Source organism: Poecile atricapillus, chromosome 3, assembly GCF_030490865.1.
Source record: "Poecile atricapillus isolate bPoeAtr1 chromosome 3, bPoeAtr1.hap1, whole genome shotgun sequence".
Lineage (NCBI taxonomy): Eukaryota > Metazoa > Chordata > Aves > Passeriformes > Paridae > Poecile > Poecile atricapillus.
In genome coordinates this window covers 97,894,979-97,917,945 of record NC_081251.1, presented here as the reverse complement: position 1 = coordinate 97,917,945, position 22,967 = coordinate 97,894,979, and the positions used below count along the sequence as shown (strand labels likewise).

General features: G+C 38.0%; 1 protein-coding gene across 4 annotated transcripts in view; it reads left to right on the top strand.

The window, feature by feature from the left end:
- RAB3GAP2 (RAB3 GTPase activating non-catalytic protein subunit 2) overlaps window positions 1-22,940 on the top strand; it is a 42,285-nt gene extending 19,345 nt beyond the window's left edge. For all 4 annotated transcript variants that reach the window (XM_058836150.1, XM_058836151.1, XM_058836149.1 and 1 more), the window contains 26 exons: window positions 693-841; window positions 1,782-1,861; window positions 1,976-2,065; window positions 2,527-2,666; window positions 2,829-3,045; window positions 3,339-3,482; window positions 3,715-3,797; window positions 4,111-4,175; window positions 4,511-4,601; window positions 6,393-6,520; window positions 7,247-7,460; window positions 9,702-9,799; window positions 10,358-10,463; window positions 11,377-11,537; window positions 13,304-13,520; window positions 13,888-14,061; window positions 14,180-14,286; window positions 15,274-15,340; window positions 15,967-16,037; window positions 17,365-17,400; window positions 17,971-18,045; window positions 18,284-18,502; window positions 19,597-19,686; window positions 19,771-19,989; window positions 20,637-20,795; window positions 21,086-22,940. In XM_058836150.1, coding sequence (XP_058692133.1) covers window positions 693-841; window positions 1,782-1,861; window positions 1,976-2,065; window positions 2,527-2,666; window positions 2,829-3,045; window positions 3,339-3,482; window positions 3,715-3,797; window positions 4,111-4,175; window positions 4,511-4,601; window positions 6,393-6,520; window positions 7,247-7,460; window positions 9,702-9,799; window positions 10,358-10,463; window positions 11,377-11,537; window positions 13,304-13,520; window positions 13,888-14,061; window positions 14,180-14,286; window positions 15,274-15,340; window positions 15,967-16,037; window positions 17,365-17,400; window positions 17,971-18,045; window positions 18,284-18,502; window positions 19,597-19,686; window positions 19,771-19,989; window positions 20,637-20,795; window positions 21,086-21,232 — 3,347 coding nt within the window. In that variant the 3' untranslated portion in view covers window positions 21,233-22,940. The remainder of the gene's footprint in view (window positions 1-692; window positions 842-1,781; window positions 1,862-1,975; window positions 2,066-2,526; window positions 2,667-2,828; window positions 3,046-3,338; window positions 3,483-3,714; window positions 3,798-4,110; window positions 4,176-4,510; window positions 4,602-6,392; window positions 6,521-7,246; window positions 7,461-9,701; window positions 9,800-10,357; window positions 10,464-11,376; window positions 11,538-13,303; window positions 13,521-13,887; window positions 14,062-14,179; window positions 14,287-15,273; window positions 15,341-15,966; window positions 16,038-17,364; window positions 17,401-17,970; window positions 18,046-18,283; window positions 18,503-19,596; window positions 19,687-19,770; window positions 19,990-20,636; window positions 20,796-21,085) is intronic.
- Window positions 22,941-22,967: the final 27 nt, after the last annotated feature.

Genomic DNA, 22,967 nt, shown 5'->3' with positions numbered 1-22,967 from the left:
GAGAGAAGGCTGTCATAGTGAATGATCTCACTAACCACTATCAAAAATATATTTTACTTCCTTATCTAGTCTGATTGAGTCTTCCCTCTTGCAGCTGTAGCTGTCTTGTTCTTTGTTGCTTGGTAAGAAACAGCTGAGAGAGACCAGATCAGATGCAGTTATTCCCATTTTGCTCAGGTGAAAGAACTGTCTGGCAGGCAGGTAAAGACTGGTGTGGGTCTTTCCTGCATCTAGCACATAAGGAAAATTAAATTTGAAATGGTTCCTTTCCAAAAAGGACAAACTGACTCATTGGTTCTCAAAGACTTTTACCTGTTAGGAGTTTGCAGAAGCCTCAGATCTTGTCTGAGAGGCATATCTGAGGGACAGTCCACCCTTTCTACAAAAGCAGCTAGGAGGTCAGAACACTGTTATCAAGGCAGGTGAAGTGAGTTTAGTACATGTATTTTTGCTGCTGAACTCTGCTGAGTTTTTTTTCTTCTGAACAAACAGGTGTGCTTTATAATTAACCCGAGTGCAATAGGTTATTTCTGCCGTGTTGTTTGGCATTTCTGTGGTTAAAGCTGTTCCTTTTTCCTTTCCCCTGAATGCTGGCTAGCCAGTCAAGAAGGCAGGAATATATTTACACTTTTAGACTAATTGCATGCCTCTGTTCTGAATGTGTAAGACATTCACTTTAATGTTTTTGTTAGGCATCATGACACTGTGTCCTTTTGATCAAATGAAGACTGCCTCCAATATAGGAGGATATAATGCAGCCATAAAAAGCAGTCCACCTGCCATGTCCCAGTATGTTACTGTTGGAGCCAATCCTTTCACTGGATTCTTTTTTGCCCTGGAGGTATGTACTACAAAGCTGACTTGCTGAAACTTGGAATAATTAACCATTCTTTTTTCTGTATGAGTATTTCTGAAGTATTCTTACATTCATTTTCTGTTTACATTTCCGCTTCTTGATCTTCTGGAACTGGAATGATTTGGAGTGGATGTGGTAGAAAATGAAATTTCTCATTAGCAGGAACCCATGCTAGACATTACTATCTTAAATTGAATGTGATAAGTATTTTTTTAAAATTTTTGAATTTGTTAATTTATTATATTAATTAATAATGTTTTTGAAAAATTATGTTATTGTGTAAACATGCATCTTACGGATTTTTGGAGGTCTTTGGCCTTTGATTTGATGTACACCTAAGTACATTGTAGTGAGTTCTTGTAGGAGAAAACTGCAATTTTTGCTTAACTGTAGCATATTTACATCATCTTTTTTGTATGGGAGGAAAAGGATGTCAGTGTAGCTGTGTCTGTACATTCAGACCCTACCTGTATGCTGTCCTTACCAGGATCGAAAGTTAATTGAAAATGCTAGAATTGGAATTTTGATTTTTGTACTTGCTTTCCAATAGGTTTGTAAAAAAACTTCTTACGTTGGTATTTGCAAGGGTGCCAAAGCCACACGCCAGGCAGCTCTCTGTGATATGTCATACACAGGGTTTTTTTAACTTCTGTTGCAGACAAACACACCAGTGCCTCGCAGGAGGATTTTGAAATGGTAAAGAGATGTCAGAATGGCTTTTCTGGGGGCAATGAATTAAAATTTTGCAGTCTTAAAGCTGTGCTTTCTGAGCTGAAAGTCCATAGGAAGTCTGAGAAACTATTCTGCAGTTGAGTTCAGTGTAAGAACTCTTTCTTGACTCTCTAAAGGCTTTGTTCTTTCATTTTAGGGTGGTTCACAGCTGACTATTTCTTGACTTTCTAAACACTTTATTCCTGTATTTCAGGGTAGTTCACAGCCCCTGTTGTCTCATGTTGCCTTAGCAGTTGCAAGCAAACTGACTTCAGCATTATTTAATGCTGCCAGGTAATAAAATTTGAAAAAAGTCTTTTTTTTTTTTTTCTTTTTTTTAGTAGCTGCATAATATTTTGCATCTTTTAGGACCATTGTGTAATTCTTGTTATGTTCTTCTGTTTCAAGTGGCTGGCTTGGTTGGAAGAGTAAACATGAAGAAGAACCTGTCCAAAAACAGAAACCAAAAGTGGAACCTGCAACCCCATTGGCAGTGAGGTAAGTTGATTTTTTCATTGTCAGTTGTTCTGGATGTCTGGTGTTTTTAATTATTTAAATTATTTTGAAAGGTGTATAATTGATGAACATGTGACTTTAAGCAGTAATGGCAGTTTGCATATCATTTGTTTTAAGCTTTGTTTCATTTCATTTTATCATTCTGGACAAATAATTATTCATCTTTCTCTTCCAGTGCATGGGTTCATTGTTACTGTACAGTTATTGCCTGACAGTACATGACAAAGCAATCACATATCCTACTTCCTGAACTTTGCTTTTTCAGTAGGACCTAGGCAGAGCTATGATATATCTTGGTAGAAAGAACAGTAACATTTTTCATGATTTGCTCTTAATTTTACCCATACCTTCTGTTACCTTAAAAAAAGAAATCTTAGAAGAAAATCTAACTATTTCTGAAGAAAAGGATGTGTCTAATGGCTTTGCTTCATTATTTTTCTTAGGTTTGGACTTCCCGACTCCCGGCGCCATGGTGAAAGGATATGTCTTTCTCCATGTAACACTTTGGCAGCAGTAACAGATGAATTTGGAAGGGTTATTTTGCTGGATGTTACAAGAGGACTTGCAGTTCGCATGTGGAAAGGTATGGTAGTGACATTAGTATAGCAAATAATATTCTTCAAAGCAGTCTACAGGAGCCAGGAGTTGCACAATTTGAAACAAAGCTAAAAATTACAGCTTTACTAATGTGCTAATCCTGTATTAATTTCTGCACACTAATGACCTTCTGTCTTCTCTTACAAAGGATACCGTGACGCAGAAATTGGTTGGATACAGACTGTAGAGGACCTTCAGGAGAGGGAAACAGAAAAGATGGATTCTTCTCCTTTTGGAAATGCACAGGGTCCAAGCAGAGTAGCTCAGTTCCTCGTGATTTATGCTCCAAGAAGAGGCATTCTGGAAGTGTGGAGCACACAGCAAGGACCTCGGGTTGGAGCCTTCAATGTGGGGAAATACTGCAGGTAAGAAACAGGTAGCAGATAGGCATGGTGGCTGTGCTGCTGCAAAAAAGTGATATATGGCTATGCCAGGGCTAAAAGTGCTAGTGGTGCACTTCATGTGCTGCCCAGTGTTTCCACTGAATGCAGCTTGTTGTTCTAGAAGTAGGGATTTTATAATATTTCATCACTCTACAGTCTTTTCTGATGAAGGTGTTTAGCAGTTCTTAAACCTTAGCTTCATAAAACTTGTTGCCTTTTCATTTTGTGTGTGGTCCAGGAAGATTCCTAATTTTGGCCATTTTTTAAAATTTCAGGTTGTTGTATCCTGGTTATAAAATAATGGGTCTAAACAATGTGACCAGTCAGGGGTGGCAGCCCCAGACCTACCAGATCTGCCTTCTTGATCCAGTCTCTGGAAGTGTAAAAACTGTCCATGTACCTTTCCATTTATCACTGAGGTAAGGGCTTTTTCTGCTCTGTTTAAGTGAATTAATTTCATTATTGTTTTTAGTATTCCTTTTCAAGCTGAGTAGTAGTACTCTATAATAGTATCATTGGTTTGTATGGCTTAACATGATTTTCATTATTGGGATGTTACCTTAAAGTAGCATAAGTAATTTTTAAAATTCAGTTCTATTGAATCATTACTTTTAGTTTTCTTCACTCATACAATTTAAAATTTTCCTTCAGTGATAAAAAGAGTGAACGAGCAAAGGATATGCATCTAGTGAAGAAGTTAAATGCTTTACTCAAAGCCAAAACTTCAGATCCAGGTAGGTTCTCTTGTAAAATTTCTTAAGATTGTTATCAAAGAGTTCTTGGATTATCTGTGTTGTAAGTATGCAACTACAAGTATGATTGTGGTGCATTCTAGCAGCCGTATGTGCTATGAGCTATGATCTTTCACTAGCTCAGGGTTTCTGTAATTTTATTTCATTTTCCTGAACCTTATTTTGGCAGCTTCTGCAACAGTGTCTTCATCTTTAGCATGAACCCATATGCACCTTAACTGTGGTGCAGGTTGACCTGCTCTTCAGAAGACATTTGAGAAATATGAATTCAAATTGTCATTGTCTTTGTTTGCAGATTTAATTGAAGCTGAAGCAAAGGAATTAATACTTGATATCAAATATCCTGCTACAAAAAAACAGGTGAACATTTAGAGTATGCTAAATCTTTCAAAATAAGTTATTTTTTTCCTAGAATTACTTGAAGCAAATAATTGAGCTGTGTAGGGTTTCTGTGTGGTTTTTTTCTGGGTAGTTTTTTTAATATATTGACTAGAATGAACTTGTGACTTCCCCAAGGTATTGTCTATGAATAATAAAAAGACCTTTCTGTAGGAACAAATTATGCCACAAGTATATGTAAAGGTGAAATACAGATGAAAAATCGTGGTCACAGTTGCGCTATTGTTGGCTTAACTTGCTTGTTTTTACAATGAGATTAAATGAATGTTTAATTCTCTGGAATATCTGCTTAACAGGCTTTGGAAAGTATATTGACAAGTGAACGTGTGCCACTTTCATCTCTCACAAACATCACTCAGACATTAATGGATGATTTAAAAAAACAGGGTAGGTGTATATTTATTTTGCAAATATAGAGAGGCATTTGCACTTCGTCTGTAGTGCAGACAACAGTAAGACTGTTGCAGAAATATTCTGTTCCACAGGGAGACCAGGCTTGGTTTGCTTAGTTTCAGTGATAGATATCACAGGATGTTGCTTTTCCATGTCTTTAATGCAGACTACAAATAGCTTGCTAATAAATATGCTTGGCTAAGCTTTCTGTGTGCCTAGTAACTTGTGATTATATTTAAAAAAAAAACAAAAAACAAGAAAATAAACTTACCAACAACTGCTCTGGATACTTGTGTCCAGAAAATTAATAGGCTTTTAATTAATTGTGTTAAGAAGATTAATAGGCTTTTGCCTGTAGATGTTTTAATTTATTCTCTCTCTAAAGGAGGAAGTGGCATGATCTGTGAATTTTAATGTAATTGAAGCACAAAATCTGGGAATCTGAGCTGTGACCACGTTGAGTATCTTTTTTCAGTAAACTTTGCTGAAATTTACCAAATACTTCATATTTTGGTAGAGATTTCAGAGCTTATTTCAGGAAATGCCATTGCCAATTCAAAATCTTGTTGCTGAGAATCAAAGAAATCTCTCCTTCATTTCTATCAGTGTAAACTTTTTTATGGTTTTCTTGAAGTGCATAGAGGAGATTGAGACCTTCACACATGCAGTTCTCTACCTAAATTCTCAACCTCATTCTAAATCAATAGTATTATCCATTTCTGTTAGAACTCCTCAAACATCCAGAGGAAAACAGAAACATGACTTTTAATTCTGAAGAGAAATTTACAGAGTAGTATATTTCCTAAGGTCTGTGTGTTTGTACATTTTTCATCATTAATCTCTTGTCAAACATAACATTATTTCCCCTCAGTCACAATGTACAGCAAAGCTGACTGATGTTCCAGCCTTCTAATTTCACAAGAGTAGTGTAATATTCCTCCTCTTCTCTCTAGTAGGCAAAAGATAGTATGAAGCAGATCCTGGGCTCTGAGAGTGCTGTGGTTGTGAATTCAAGGTCAAGTGGTTCTGTGACAAGCTCTCTGTGTTTTTCTCTTTTTTTGGTGGGATTATAATAGCACTGTATCAAAAGTATTTAAGGGTTTGTAAGTGAGAATCACGTTTAGAAGTAGCTTCAGGTGAAAATTATGTATTCAGAGGAATCTTTTGTATAAAAAGGTTGTTTTAGAATCTCTCAAAACAGCTTTCTTTAAAGACTAATAAATCGGAGTAGAAGGTTTTTTTTGGACATGGTGGTGTTAGTGTCCTATATTGTTTGCTTTAATTGTTACCAGAATTTGAATGTCAATAGGTAGGAAATTTCTGAGACTAAAATTGCAAAAATACAGAAGGCAGTGTCCTGCTGAGGTGAAATTTAATTCATGTCAGTAGTTATCAAGCCTTCTTCAGATGAGAGGAATATGCTTAAAGTGTTGTCAGAATGAATAAAATATTATAGCTTGTTATTCTTGATGTATTTCAGTTTTTGACAGTATTTGGTTTGGCCTTAAACCCAGAGAAGACAATAGATTTATCTTTGTTCAGTTCCATGTTGTCAACCTGCAGCTTTAAAAAAAGCCTGATATGATAGCTTTCTTAATACCTACAGTACCTCTTGTAAAAATAATTCCTTTACATTTTATGCTGCTCTGAATTGAATGTAATCCTTGCAAACAGCAGTGCATCAAAAAAACAGTGAGTTTCAGAAATCCTCCAGTTCTGTGTGTGTGTGTTTCACTATTCCAGGCTACATAATTCAAGCTCAAATGTAATTTTATTTCTCCTCAGAGCTGGAGTGTGTGGACGAAGGACTGCTGCAGTTCTGTACAAACAAGTTAAAGCTGTTGCATCTTTATGAACTGGTTAGCAAACTAAATTCCCAGAGCATACAGAAAGAGCCTTCACCTTCAGATATTGTGAGTAAATTCAAAATCCATTTGTCTTTTAAATTCAAGCGATGATTTAAGCATAAAAATATGTTTTCAAAGCCTCAAATAAAATAAGTAGGTAAGGAAGTTACCATTTTTGTGGCCTGCAGCTTTTAATGAACTACTTGTTTATAATACCTTCCCTCCAGGCTCATACAAGTGTCTGGCAATTCATCTATGTAATAGATGAATAGACATCTAAGTAATAGATGTAATAGACACATGAAGTTGTGATACAAATGAAAAGAAAGCCATAATCTCCTGTTTTGAATCCTTTATTCAAAATACATAGCATGTTCTTAACTTTGGTTTTAGAGGGATATTTTGGGAGCTGTAGAAGTTAAAAAATTTGATGCTTGCATAGCAGCATAATTTGGCTTACTTTTGCTATAATTTGTAAAGCTGCTTCTACATTTACAAAACCGAACTGGTATTTTATAGGCTTGTTTACTTGATGGGCAATTGTTATGCAATGGGCAGAATCTAAAAATGGGAAATGCATCTGTTCTGGTCCTTGAAAAGGAAGCTAGACAAGCTCTTCATTTGAGCAATGTGAAAAACTGATTTGGAGATCATTTTGGCCCTTCTTAAAGACATTTTTAGTGTTCGAAATAGAATATTTTGACTCTTATGACTTTTTTCATTTTTGCTATGTTTTGGAAACTATCTGCTTGTATAAGTCTTGTGAGATGAGAATTTTTTTTTGTTTTTAAGGACTTGGCTAAACTGCTTCGTCTTGAAGAAAGAGATTTTCATAGACTTGAAATTTTACTGGAGAACTACAAGAATGAAAACACTCAAACTACCACTCAGTTGACTGATGAGAAGGATGACGTGTTGTCTGTGAAAATGTTCTTAGAATATCTGGAATATGAAAAGGATGTGATTACTGTAAAAAATTTGGAAGATGGAGAATATGTGGCTTTAGGTAAGAGCTGTTGAGCTCTGTCACATTACTCAGACTGGTTTTACTCTAAGATGGTATAAATTTTTTAGCCTTAATTTGAGGGCCTTAGCAACCTGTCTTGCCTTGAAGTAGTATCTAACTGCTCCTTTTAGACTCTTACCTTTAGCTGGGGGACAAGTCTTTATACTTGAATGAATATTTATACAAGTGAACTGCATCTCTGGATGCAATTACCTTGAAGCCATGTAACCACTTCATCCATATATTAGCACCACTAAATTGGGCAGTGGTAACTGGATATTTGACAGAGCAGGTGTACCCTGCTGTTTCTTTCATGGTCGCAGCACCTTAAAGATTGAGTTAATGGCAGGACTGACTTAGCTGCAGAGGTGGGGGAGCTGACCAGAGGCAGCACAAGGGTATTAGGGAAGGCAACAAGGACCCCTAATTTGTGGAGCTGAGGTTTGCAACAGGGTCCCTCTAAAATGTCCATTGATTTCATTTAATCCATGTCTGTGGGCTCCTTCTGTCATAGTAGTCCTCTAGGGCAGAAGTGTGTGTGTTGGATTGTTGCATGCTGAAACAAGTTCTGGTTCCATCATTGCTGTGCTTGTCATGTTATAGCATCACTGCACTTTGCCAGATTCATCAAAATTAAATTCTCATTATTTTGGGTAATTTTTATTGTAATACCATTGCTATGGCATGTAGCATGTGTAGTAGTGATGCCATACAATGTTATATAGCAGTTAACATACAATTCAAATCATTGGCTGTTCTCACCCAGAATCATATCCCCTTGAGGTATACGTCAGACTTCCCCAAGTGCATCCAGGTCCCTTAGCAAAAGCAGTTCCACAAATGGGCTTGCTTTTGCCTGAGGCAGGAATAACATAAACTGTTCCCCAGTGTATTTTTATCCTTTCTGTTGTTCAGTAGAGTTTTGATTGGGCAGGGGTAGTCTGGTTGGCAGATCCCATAGTGCTGAGCAACCAAGTGACCTTAGCTACCTCTGTATCCCAATGTTTGAATGTCCCAGCACCCACTGCATTCCATGTAGCCTTTAAAAGCCCATTGCATCTTTCAGTCTTCCCAAGTGCTGGCTTCACCCTGTTTTGTGCCGTCTGGATCAGTCCACTTGCCTGGGTGACATGTAATACATTCCTTAAATGGATTCCTTCTCTTCACAGCTGGGAGGAGTTGCCTCTAGAGGCTGAGGATTTGTGCCCGATTTCCAATTCTGTTGTCAATGCCCTTCCCTAGAAAGGGATCCCAGCTCTTTGGCTTCCTTACCCTCACATTTCAGGCTGCTGGCCCTGTTATCCCAACATAAGAGTAGCTGAATGACAGCATACTCACCTGGATTTTGGCTGAAATCTTCACAGATATCTCACAGCTTCCTCAGGGATAGGGATTTTTTGGTTACTGCCTTGTTTACAAACTCTTCTTCCTTCCTGAGTAGTCACCACCTCTTTCTACTGCTCTCATGCTGGCCTTGCTCTGGAGTAGCCTGCCTCGTCCACCTCCTTCTCCTGTTCCTCCTTCTGAGTGAGCTGACTTTCACTTCCAGTATTTCTTGTGTAGAGTTGCCAGTGGTTCAGTGTCAGGGTGGTTCTGTAGCTCAGCCACGGTGCCAGTTGCTGGGCTTGGAGTAGCCACAGTGCCTGTCACTTTGCCATCAGATCCAGAGGCCTTCTCTTCCCTTTGACTGTACTGAGCAGAGCGATTGTAATTCGGCTGGAGAAGGGGCAGGTGAAGGAAGGCATTTCCCTCTGGATGGGCCCTTCAAGGAGCAAAGGTGTAATTGCGAATCGTATCCACTGCACGGGGCCCAAGAGCCGGAGCTGGCCAGCGTTACACGGGACATGATAGCCCGAACCAAACCCCCAGGGGCGATAGAGCACAACAGAAAATGTTTACAGCAATTTACACATCACTTAACACAGCTCTGGCAGCAAATCCGTCAGCTTTGTGACCACCAGCTATTAAAGTAATGTAGAGAATGCTTATGACAAATTTGTTTTAACATGCTCTGGCTAGATCTGTCATTATCTCAACCCTCTGTACCCTTTGCTGGGCATCAGAAAAGACTGTGGTGGTTTAACCTGGCAGGAGGGTGAACACCAGGTGGTCCTGAATGTAACTTGTTCTTTTGTATTGCACTTGCTGGGACCTGATCAATAAATTGTGTTATGTCTAAGGGTAAGGAGAGGGATTGTGGTTTTAGATACCATTCATGATGTCAACTAATTCTTGCTTCAGGCAGCTTTTTCTTTTGGAAGTGTTTGTGTGGGGAGAGTTCCACAGAGGAAATGTGCCATGCATTGGAATCAGCAGGTTTCAGCCCACAAACCTTGTTGGTAAGTTGTTTACTACATGCTTCAAAACTTTGATTTAGTATTTTGAAAACAAAATGTTGAAAAGAAAATTTCTGCATGTTGACCTTTGGATTACTGCTGTATTCAGGCTGTGTTCAAATACCCCTATATTCAGTTCTTTAGTTGCTCGTATTTTAATTTCCGAGTTCAGAGATATCAGAGAAAAAAGAAAATATTCTAGTAGAAAATGTGGGTGTTCTAGTGGGAATATCTAGAACATTAATTAAGAAATATAAGTGTTGTAAAGTTTTCAACTATAATATTAATAACTCCTAATGTTTACCAAGTTGAGCCTTCAAAAGGGAGTGTTTTCTGGCTATCTTCCTAATCAAATGTACTGACTGTATTATTTAATTTCAATATCTGTCATAGAGTGCTTGTGCTGTATATTTTTAATTCTCATTGTTAGTATAATGGTTCATGGATATAACATTTTTACTCTGTGACACAAAACTGGTTTGAGAAACTGTTTGCATTATGTGTCTTGAGATATTAGATTTTCATTTTGCTGCTTCAATTCCATATTGTCTTTTTTTACAGTCACTCCTTCTCAATTTATGGCTTTCCAAGGAAAAAGATATTGTAGACAAACCAGATTCTGTCAGTTGCCTTCATACTATGCTGTTACTTCTGAGCAAAATGAAAGGTGAGATGTGCATTTGAAATAATTGAAGGCAACTGTTTTTGTTATTAGAAATTTGCTGCTCTGACTAGAGTTATCACTTTGGGTTTTCCCCCCTCACAAATTATGCAGCAAAACTTAATGCTGCATGTTTATGGACTAACTAATCATGCCATGTTTTCACTCTTATTCTACACTAAGTTGACACAACTCCTATTTGGCACCAGAACGTGGCTGTCCAGCTTGCTTTCTTTACGTTTTTCGAATGTGTAGTCCAATCTCTTTAATTTGTGCTGACTGGTTCTCAGACATCCTTTACTCTACTGTTACTTTAGCAGCATTTGTACCTTGAGTACTCCGTAAAGTCAGTTTGCCATAATCATGAGTAGGTTGTACATATGTTGTACATATGAATAAATGCTGATTATTCTACCTTACATACAGCTGCTATGGATGAATCTGTGCCAGGTTCCCATATCGTCTACTTCACCACAGAGCAGCATTTTGAGCTTGAAACAGGAAGCTTGAATAAACTACTGCTGCTGAGTAAATTAATGCTGCTGAGCACAGGGTAGCCTGAAGGGAGATAGCTTGAGGGCATTGAATATGTGTGGCATCTTGAAATCAGAAATGAATCTGTCTGCTCTGTAAAGTGTAACATCCCATAGATCTTTCAAGGGTGCAGCAGGTTTGCTACCTGGTGATTCAGATCTATTGTCTGTTTGCTACAAATGAATTTTGAGAATGAGTAATTCACATTCTGTTTTAAACTTGAGTTACAATCCGGAACCTATGTGCTAAATATCTGGAAAAGGATCACATCTGAGAGTAATCAGAAATTGCTCTTCGTGGACAAACTGTGTTCACACGTGCTAGTTCCGGGGTTGCTCCTGCACAGTGAGCCAAGCTGAGTCTCCCGCTCTCCCTTTGCCTCCAGTCGCTATAGACGAGTCGTGGGACACGCAGTCGGTGTCCCCCTGGTGGCAGCAGATGCGCACGGCCTGCGTTCAGTCCGAGAACAACGCGGCTGCCCTGCTGTCCGCTCACGTGGGACACTCTGTCACCGCGCAGATAATCGACAGCGTGACCGAGAAAAAGGTAACTCATCCCGCACCTCCCTTTCTAGTTACTGTGTCACTTACGTGCAACTGTCCTGGTAACAGTAACATCCTCAGCATTTATCCTTATTCCAACCTGTGCACAAGCCTGACGTCCTGCAACCCTGAAAATTTGCACTCAGATTTGAAGAATGTTATGCTGAGATGAATTAATGATATGGCAGGATTATTTACTGAATGTATTTAAATATGGAAACTGTACATTGAGTTTCTCTCTCGATAGCAAGTGGTGTTGACAAACTTAATGCCTACATACCTTCCACATAAATTTGAGAAGTCCACTGAGCTTTGGACGGTAAACCTGTTTTAACATAGTTGCAATTTTTTTTCTCAAGTATACCCTTGAATTTTTGTAGTACCTATGTTACTATCCCTTCTTAACCTGATGGATGCTTGTTTTCTTGGCAATAAATACCTTTACCAAGTTATGATTAAGGCAGTGAAACTGCATACAGCATTGCAATTCAACATGGAAAACATTACTCCATTTCCAAATAGCAGCATGCAGATATATCTGAACAGATTAGATGGGATGTAAGAGATGTTCAGTCTTGTAAATAGAACCAGAACATGGTTTTGCTTGGAAGACACTTTAAAGATGGTCTGATTTCAGCCCCTGCTGCCATGAGCAGAGATCCCTTCCACTAGACCAGGTTGCTCAAGAGCATCATTATTCTGGCCCTGATCATTTACAGAGAAGGGGAATCCACAACTTCTCCAGGCAGTCTGTGCCTACTACCCTCACAGTAAAGAATTTCTTCCTAATAGCCAGTCTAAACTTCCTTATTTGTCTTTAAAGCTGTTCTCTCGTGTCCTATCTCTACCTGCCCTTGTAAAAAGTCCCTGTCCTGTAGACCCCTTTTAGGTTCGGGAAGGCTGCAGTAAGGGCACCCTGGAGCCTTTTCTCCTCCTGGCTGAGCAATCTCAACTCTATCAGCCTCTCTTCACAGGAGAGGTGCTCCAGCCCCCTAATCATGTCTGCCTTATAAATTTTAACTAGAACACCAGGAAATGTTTTACTATTTTTGCACACTCACCTTAACTATTGCAATTGTTTATCAAAATTGTCAGTGTTGCAAAATAGAGATGTTCATATGTTGCAACATATTATCCTTTACTTACGTGCTCTCTTTGGCCCTTTTTCTTGTGTTCGGCTTTAAAAAAAAAAAGTTACATTTATTTCCTTCAGAATTTTGCTTCCATAAATCCATGTATCTTTCCCCGTTCTTTTTTTCCCCTACTAATCTGGAAAGATTGTTGGGCTTCCTGGAAGAGCATTTGCTGATAGACATGAGAATTATCAAAATATTGCACAGAACTGCCATGTGGTGTGATCCAGTATTTCTGGGTACATATTTTTTAATATGATAGGAAACGGAAATGTAGGTGGGTTAATCATATATTTGGGGAAGATGTGTATCATGGAGGATTTAAAATTAAATATTTTTAAGGCATTCTAATCCACTTTTCAGCTAAATATGGACTTAAAAATGGGACTGTAATATGATCCTTCAGGTCCTTTTAGTTCCTTTAGGCTTTTATTTAAGGATCTGTGTAATTTGTGAGCAGTGTGGGATATTAAATGATCTTTGCATAATAGTTAATGAATACTTTGAAGTAAACTATTCTTTAAAATGCAGTAGTTCTTGGGATACAGCTTTGAATTTTAATGCTATGCATGTTTTATTAACAAAATTGTGGTGCTTTAAAATGAACAGACCTAAACCAGTTCATATCTTCTGTTAGTTTTCCCAAATAATTGTAGGTTCAGACACAGAATCTTGGGAAGCACTTTCCCTTGATACTGAATACTGGAAACTTCTGCTGAAACAGTTAGAGGATTGCCTGATACTTCAAACACTACTGCATAGCAAAGTGGCCAAAAGAACCAGAAGAGTTTCATCACTCCAGACTGAGCCTTTGGGCAGACTGTCTGTTAAGAAATTGCTTGAAGCTGGAAAAGGTACATATTTTTTTTCTTGGAGACATTGTTGATTTTCTTTTTAACAGACTTCTAAACCATTCTAACCTATTTAATAATTAAGTACTGTGTAGTGTACTCTGCACTGGAAATTGTTTTGCTGGACACTATTCTTAATTTAAAAACCAATGCAAATCATATAGGACAGTGTTTTAAAATTGTTAAAAGCTAAAGACTGCGTTGTAAGCTTCTGATCAGTTGATTAGGAAGTTTTTTAATTGGTAGTTACTTGTATGTAATTAAAGGTAGTAGTTAAGACCCCTGTATTATTTCTTGTCCTTAGATTGTGAACCATAAATAATCTGTAATACATTGACTCTACCTCATACTTTTCTTTCCAACATCCTAGGAGGTATTGCTGACACTGTTGCAAAATGGGTTTTTAGGCAAGGCTTCAGTCCAATTATACTGAATGTCGCCCAGTACAAAAACAATACAGACAGTACTGAAGAATCTGCAGAAATGCATAATAATCTCTTTCTTGAGGAACCAGAAGCAGCTACAGGCTTGGAAAGAATCCTAGGTAAGAAAATAATGTGAATATTTTGAATTATAAAAGTCTGCAGAGATTGTTGTGGTGAAGTAGCAGAAATTGTAGTGGGAAGAGGTCTGTCTTCTAACTTGAGATTTTGTTTTTCTAGAGCTGCTGCAAGTAGCATATCAACAATTTCCATGTAGTCTTGAAGTGGATGTACTCCATGCACATTGCTCTTGGGAATGTGTAGTGCAGTGGAATAAGGACCCAGAGGTAGGAAAATGTCTTTTGCAGGGAATAATGGTTAAGACCAACTCAACAGAAGCAGCTTCACAAGTTTCTGGTAGCTCATCAAAACATCAGTTAATAAACTGACTTTGAAAGCAGTTACTAGGTGCAATTTTTCTGTGATAAGTGGCAAGTGGACATTGAATTGAGAAAATGAGAGTATATCCTGAGGCTGAATGACACCTCACAAGGCCAGGACTACATTTCAAAGCTATCAGATTCTCAATACTGGGAGTGTGGAAACTGGGTTCAGTTTGAAAAAGGCTTTTTGCTGTTTGCACTGCAGATACAAAACAGTTTCAATACTCCAAAACAGAGGTGTATTTTTCTCTGTTCTAAATATGCTTAAACAAATCACAATACTAAATTTTTTAGACTAGAACTCATTCCATTATGGGAGGAAAGAGGGATTTCTTGAATGTTCTCAGATTCCCTGGCCACTGCTGGGAGTCTTTCTATAAGAAAGAAAGAAAAAAAAATTCTTTTTTTCCTCTCCTGTTCTTTATTTTCTCTAATGGAAATGTTCTCCTAAGTTAAAATTTAAATTAGCAGTCTTTAGAGCTGTGCCACATAACTTGATGTAGAATAGAAGGTTCCTCTGAGGTTGTCAAAAACTCACTCCATCATAGCAAAATTGAGTAAAAATTACTCTTTCTATCAGAAATTAATTTTTTATTTGAGAAATTACTGTAGTCAGTGAAGGTGCCTTTCAGCAAAGAGTATGTTAGCAGTACTTATACTAAAAAAACTCCTGAAACTACAGTTGGTTTCATGACTGAAAAAAACTTTGCCATGCACATGTGTGTTTGTCAGATACTGGTAGAGAAGATTGCAACAGCAGAATAACCTAAGTTTTACAACTGTCAAAGTAGAAGCTTTAAGATAATCTACCTGGGCCCTTTAAGAATTAGTAATTTGTGTTTGAAGTTTTGAATTATGTATTAACTTGTACTTTTTTTTTTTTCCCATAAGGAAGCATGTTTTCTCAATAGGTCTATAGATCATCTAAGATGCATTATCAACTCTCACATTCAGCATGGTAAGTACAAAGCTCTTAGTTAAAATTCTTTGTTGAAACTGTAAAACAGAATGGATGTTTGTTGACTAAAATCAATGAATGCTGTTCATAATAGTGATGGCCATTTTGTCTTAAAACCATCAAACCACCCCAAAACTTTCTGCTGACATCCACACTTCTCTCTTCCATGGTGAAACTGAGTTTCCATCACAGCTGTGAAAATAAGTTAGATAAAGTTGATGTGTTTAACTAAAAGCATTTTAAAATAAAATTGCTCTGAAATTATTTTTTACTTGTATTTAAATATTGGAACATCAATTTCAGTCAACTACTTTTCATACATTTCTTGATACTCTGTTTCTATGGAGGTGATGACCGTTTTCTTTTTTGTTGACTGTTTATGTATGTAAGTAAGTTGCTCTCTTGATGTGTGCTTAAAACGTTTAACCCAGTCTGCATAATAGAATATTTTTAACTAGTTATTAATTGCATTTGTCTGTATTTGATCACCAGTGTAGTCTCCTGAGAAATCTAAACTCCAGATATAAAGCAGTGAGGATAACTCACAATTTCTTTTTGTTTTGTTCAGCATCTTGTAAGATTCCTTTTCTATTCACCTGGAGTTTACAAGTCTCTGATTGTTCTAGGTATTGCTCTGATGATGTGGAATACATTCATAGTAAAAAGGCTTTCTTCTGCCACATATCTTATGGACAAGGTGAGTGCAGTGTCTTCAGGCTGCTTTTGTTACTAACTGAAAAGTGAAACCAGTATGTATAAACAATTTAATTTCATTTTTTTGTCTTAAAAAGTATTTGGAATATCTTTAATTTAACTATGCAAATCACCACTGTTTATTTGGCTTATTATATAGCTAACTTTTGGAAATTATGATGGAGTGCATATTTCAAAATATCAAATCTGTTGGATGACTAACTAGAGGCAGCTGATCAACACTGGGTGATGTGTTCTGAAGACTTAAGTGCAGTTTTAGCTTGTAATTGCTAAATAAGAACTATTTATGAAACAGTTTTAAACTATCTATGTGTGTGTTTATAAAACTTAGTTAGAAAGCAATAACTATCTTAAAGTGCCTGTGCCTGTTTCCTGCTAAGTTATTACCAAGGATCTACCACAAGTCCAAATTTGTTATACATGAACTCTTATTCTGTAAAATACAGAAGATTTTGTGGGTGTTGTTGAGCACTTTTAACTATTGCTACTATTGTAAATTATCTTTTGATTTAGTATTTAGCCTGTCCGCTTTGAATTTGAGCAGTCTTTTGTCCCTGCTAAGCTTCAGGGTTTTTTTGGGCTTATAACTGTGCAGCAGGGCTGTTTACTGGAAGACAGTTTAGGAAGAGTGCCCCTAGTAAGTGGATAGTGACTTAAAGAATAAAATTCCAACACAAAGCCTACAAGAATTTGCTCTCCTGTCTTCTCTTCCTTCTCCTTTGCTCCTCTCATTTTCTGCCTTTGCTTTTTGTTTAGCTCTCTAAGAACTGGAGAATATCTTCTTCCCTGTTCCTTTCTGCAAATAGGCTCAGTTGTGTACGCTGTAGTAGGTGTTGCTTCTGCAAAAAATGCTTTTCCAGTTTTCCTGCATGCATCTATGCAAATCCTTCACCATAACTCTTCTACCTGAGTTAACACATGCAGGAGCAGAGAGAAAGATTTTTATTAACTGTTTTCTTCCTAATATCATGCTTGGTGTTACAGCTTTAGTTCTGCATTCTAGAGATCACTGGAAATTTCTCACCTGTCTCTGAGATTTGAATGAGGACCTTGGGGCCTTATTTCTAATCCTAAGCTTTAAGAAGGATGAACTAAATATGGGCATCAGTGATGTTCATTCCTCTACAAACTGTATCAAGTCTTTTTTTGAAAGCAAGATATGCAATGTGCTGCATCATGTAGCTGTAATTGAGCTATTTTTTCATTTTATATGGGGAAAAATAGTAATAAAAGGTTAAAATGTGGGTAACAGATATCATAATGAAAATTATTTAGTTGTGATACATTTTACCTTTTTTTTGTAAAAACAGGTTGGAAAAGCTCCAAAGGACAGATTATGCAGACGGGCAAGTAATACTACTTTTGTCTGAGTGGGAAGAAATAATTATAAATGCCTTAAATTTAATACTGGTTTGTGATTTATTTTTGAAAGTTTAAAAATAGAAATTGAAAATGTAGCCCTAGAGAAAATGTTGTAAATTTTAAGAAGTATAAACTATTTTTTATATGAAAAAGCAGATTAGAACAGTAGTATAACTTCAAATATATAGGGTGTAGCTTTGAGACTGTAAGATGACAAATTACTATTATTTTTCATACATAATGTCATTAGTTAAAACTTTTTTGGAAGACAACTGATATGATCAGAAAATTAAATTTACTAGGTGGAATTACTTGATTCAGTCTTCATTGAAGATACAGTATTGTAAATGGCTACATTTACTTTATTCCAAATTTTCCTGTTAATTCTTTGTTGTACTTCAGTGAGTATTTGTTTACATTTAAATATAACATATTAAGAAACTGAGCTGAACTGTATATTTTATGTCAACAACTGTCTTCTAAAACATAAAGAGCTAATAAAACCCTGTTTCAATTCCAGCTGAAACAATTTAAATCTTACTGTTTGTTACCAGGATGTAGGAATGAGTGACACAGCAATGACAGCTTTTCTTGGCTGCTGTTCAGAACTTCTGCAAACTTTGCTAGAGGTATATTTTTATTTTTCCCATTGAAAATAAGGAACTGATGGGTTAAAATCTATTTCTGAAGATTGTGGTTATACTAATTTCTGTACTGTTCAGTTCAGAAAAAATGTTAATGATACTGTAAACAACATGGAGTTTTCTTTTTCATTTCGCTGCAGAGCACTTGTGGCTGAAGGCTTTGCAGAGCAGGCCAGTGCAGGAGCTATTCAGTGTGTGACTGCTCTCGTGTGTTGCTTGGCAGGCAGACGTGAGCAGTGATGAGATGCAGGCCCCTGTGCTGGACACTGAGGACGCCTGGGTGTCAGTGGAAGGCCCGGTGTCCATCGTGGAGCTGGCCCTGGAGCAGAAGCGCATCCACTACCCACTGGTGGAGCACCAGTTTGTGCTCTGCACCGTCCTCTATGCCATCATGAGGCTCTCCCTCAAGAGTGTGAAGCCACTGTCACTGTTTGACAGCAAGGTATAGCTTTGGAAGCAGATAATGAAATATCACCTTAATTAATACTCCCTTCCTCTTGGCATTTGAGATATTTGCTGGCTTTCACACTTTAAACCGTTCCTGCATGATTTTATGAAAGCCTTTTGTCCACTCTGGTGCATTAACGAAACTTTCACCAAAATTCAGGCAGAGACTCAAACTTGGTGAGCTTCCTTATGAATAAAAGATTAGTAGTGACCTCAGTTGCATGAAGATCAGCTCTTTAATTATTAGCTGGCCTGAAAATACTGCATGGTCAGAACACTGGATGACAGGTTTTTCTAGTCACGTTGAGAAGTGCCAGACCATAAATATTTAAAGGTTAGAAATGTTGTTAGTGTCATTGTTGTATCCATTATTGCTGATGATTATTCCAGAATTGTCAGCATCTCAAAAAAGAATAAACAATTTGTTATTCAACCTATATAAGCCACTTTAAAAAGTCATTGCATTTAAAATGCAGTATAATAGAATCAGAGATTGATCCTGATACCAGAAATTGAGCTTTCTTCCTCCTATCATAACCACACTTCAATTCTAAGAGAATTTAAACACAAACTACTGGTATAGACTGTGGTTTAATTCCTGCTGTGGAGAAAATAATTTTGTGCTGTAACACTGTTCAGATTTTTTCTAAATTATTTACTGGAATGTTATAAATGTAGAAATATTACTTTTCTTTTGATGTAGGCTCTTGTCTGCAACCTCTCATCAAGCATTTGATTTTAGCATTTTACCAGAGATCAAATTCCATTGGTTTTTCTGTTAGCAGAAAGCATTATACTACCTTTTGGCATTTAAGAGTGCATATGATGTCTTGAGTATAATCAGATCCTATTCCTGTGTCTCCATTCTTTTACATACACACTATTACTATTTCTTTTAGGTACATACTATTACTATTAGCCACTCTTTTTTTGCTTCATTTACTCAAGGTCCCAATTTGCTCTGTGAGCAGAATAGAAGATGCAGTACAAAATAAGTTTAAGAAATAAATGGGCTGCTTAGTATTGGATCAGAGTGGATTTATTGTATTGCCCTGTTTCCTGAGGCCTGTCCTTGGTTCTCAATTTTAGGGCAAAAATGCATTTTTCAAAGACCTTACATCAATTCAGCTGCTACCTAGTGGGGATATGGATCCAAACGTGTTATCCGTACGACAGCAGGTAGGCAGGAGTTTTGTACTGAAAGTTCTTAAACGTCTGAAGTTACAGATAATCCTGAGGTAACCTGTCATTTTTCCTTCAAAGTTCTTGCTCAAAGTTGTGAGTGCAGCGGTTCAAACACTGTGTTCATCACAGAAGGACAGAGAAATCTCGGAAGAAGAATATTTTCCTTTTGAAAAGGGGAAGAATTGGCCAACTTTGGCTGCAGACCTGGCTCAATATCTTCAGATCTCTGAGGATCTGGTCAGAAGGCATTATGTCTGTGAACTGTACAGTTATGGGATGGATCATCTTGGTGAAGAGGTAAGAACAGCTTTTAACGTTTTTTAGTCCATACAACACTGTCATGTATTCTGCTAAAATTACTTACCACTTAAGATGCCTGGAAGGGTTAGGCAAGATTTATCAAGCTCAAAAATTCCCCAGGCTAAAAAGTCAGAGATTATGAAAGAACCTTTTCAGGACTAACAGTTACCTTTATTTTTCCATTTTCCCAGTAAGAATCTGTGTATTGCAACTAGTGGCAACGTGACAGGGAGTTAAAGTACTGGTATAACTAGCATGGCCTTTTAAATTTTCTTATATTTGATTATTTCAGGAATTGGCTTCTCTTGCCTGTGATGTTTTTAAGGAATGAAAAAAAAAAAAAAAGCAGGACAAAAGAACCCCTTCCCTTTCTTGAGGGGGGATTATGTTGCTGGACTGTAAGACAGATCTTGTGCTCCTGCTAATCACTGTCAAGTACAGAGTAATTCTCTGCCTTGTGCTTCTCTGATGCTCCCAATACTCTGCTTTGTTACAGTAAATAAGTAATACAAGAAACAGTCTCAAAGACTATTTGTCCTTTTAGTACTGAGAAATTTTTTTTGTTAGAGCTGCTCAGGCTTCCAGGTAAGCGAGCTGTGTCACATTGAAACTGTTTCTAGTCCCTTGGGTTTCTCTGCTTTCAGGCATTCCTGCAGGTGGCTGACAAAGAAGTGTTGGCATCCCAGCTGCTCATGCTGGCTGGACAGAGGCTGGCCTTCACTCTGCTCCACGGACAGATCAAGGATGGCATGGAACTCCTCACCAGACTTCCTCCAACACTGAGCACTTGGCTCAAAGCTATGGTAAGTTAAGCTCCAGTTTGGAAAACAGTTTGATTTTCGGAGTCTTCTGTTCACCAAGGCAGAGACTACATCTGAATGGCCCTTTCTTACTCCTGGAAGTAAGATTCCTTCCCCCTCCCCCCGCCCCCCATTTTTCTTCAATGTAGTTTTGTTTCATGGAGGGAAAAGCAGTTCCATGGGTCAATGCATCAGCCTGATTGTGTTCATAAACATTAGCAATCTGCCTTACAAAGGTTCTGGAGGGCTTACCTGTGAAATGACTGAGATGCTGAGTTTGTTGTTTCACGCAGGACCCCCGGGAAGTGCAGAACGTGGAAGTGCCAATTGCAACAACAGCCCGGCTGGTGAGCAAGGTGATTGAGCACCTGCCCGAGAACCACGGGCAGTACAGCCTGGCCCTCAACCTCATCGAGGCTGTCGAGGCCATCCCGGCCTGAGCACTTGCAGAGCAGCGCAGGCTCTCACACAGAGCCTGAACTTAATGAGAAGAAAATTCCACGGGGCTCTGGTTAAGAAACAGAACAGTGCTCCCCATCCCAGAATTTCAGAAGGTAATTTTAAATTGGAGTATATTTTAAATTCTGCACTAGTAAGAATATGTTTAGTTTCTAGTACACTTGTCAGTATCTGAACTTCGTTATTTATTTCTGACTTGAGTGCTTTATGCAGTTGTTTAAGTTGGGTATAGTTGACAGCAGTTTTAGTCTCTCAACACAATGACATCTTGTGAAATTCTGTATTTCATGCTGGCAGTAACTGCTGCACTTTCAATGTTCCACGTACAATTTGTTTTCCAAAAGCAACTATAGAATTAGACCCAAGAGGAACTTCAGTCTCTGAAGTTACCATGTAAAGCCAATACTGCTTTTTCTGAAGCTCAAGCTGGTGTTGGGCTCACGCCTTGTAACTGCATTATGTGACAATGACAACTGCACTCAATGTAGGATGAAATGTGCTGGGGTCTTACGCAATAGGAGAATAGTCTGGGAAGGAGAACCCAACTCTCCAGACATGAGTATGGACTTTTAATCCAGCTTCCCCGTGCTGTCTCTGAGGTGCTGGACTTCAGCCACAACTGGATTTACATCCCTCTCCATTATTACTAAGCTCTGCTGAGTAGAGTCAAGGAATCTAAGCAGGTCAAGGAATGTCTTACTGTAAGATTGTTCCTCCATCTTATCACTGTAGGAGATGTAGTATGCTATGAATCTCTGCACATGTTAACTTGTAGTCAAAAATGCTTAAAAAGTTTATCCAACTCTCTGAAGATCAATAGTACTGAGTACTTTAGCCTTAAAACTCCCACTTTATTGATGGTACCTACAGGGAATCCTATAGCGAGTATCTTGACTATTGGAATGGTGTTGAACGTGGTTAACTGGCATTGGTGACTCCTGTCTGAAGGAAGCCAGGAGAGAAAAATTAAACTGGTGTACACTTTTTATCTTTGTCAGCTGAAATTACCAGCTCCATCCTGTAACCTGCTCCTCCTGCATTATATGTAAGAAACATTTGTAACATTCTGCCTTGCTGGAGACAGAATTTAGAATTGAGTCTTTCTGAAGTATGTGCTGCTGTCATTGAAGGGTTTGACTTCCCCCCCCAAAAAGATTATGCAGGTGGCTTGCTCCACACAGCCTCCATCTGCTCTGCAGCCCCAGTTCCTGATCCCTGCACTCCAAGGCAGGTGATGAGGGATTCCTGCTTTGATATTCAATGTTTGACTTCCTACAGATGGAGCAAAGAATAGTCAGAATTTGTAAAACACCCTGGTCTGTGTTCTATTCTACTTCTCTATTGACATCCATAACTGAGGTTAAAGCAGCTGTAAAGGAGAAATGGATCATACAGGTGCCATGACCAGCTTGCCTGACAGCACCTCACACTTCTGCAGAAATGAGTGAGCTTGAAATTTGGTCATCATGGAACCTGAGGAAAGCTGAGTGTTCCTTAGCTGCATTACATTCCTCTATCCTGGTACAGCTGTGTAAAGGAATTTACTGTAACTGAGTATCATGTCAGAGCTGACACACTACACCAATCAAATCTGTAATGTATTGTAAGTAATACTCTGTATATAGTGCTATTTTGTGTTTAACTTGCTGTGGATCAGTGTAAATTGATTAAATAAAATTTGAGGTTTCATTGCGTCTTTTCCTTCCTTTTAGGGAA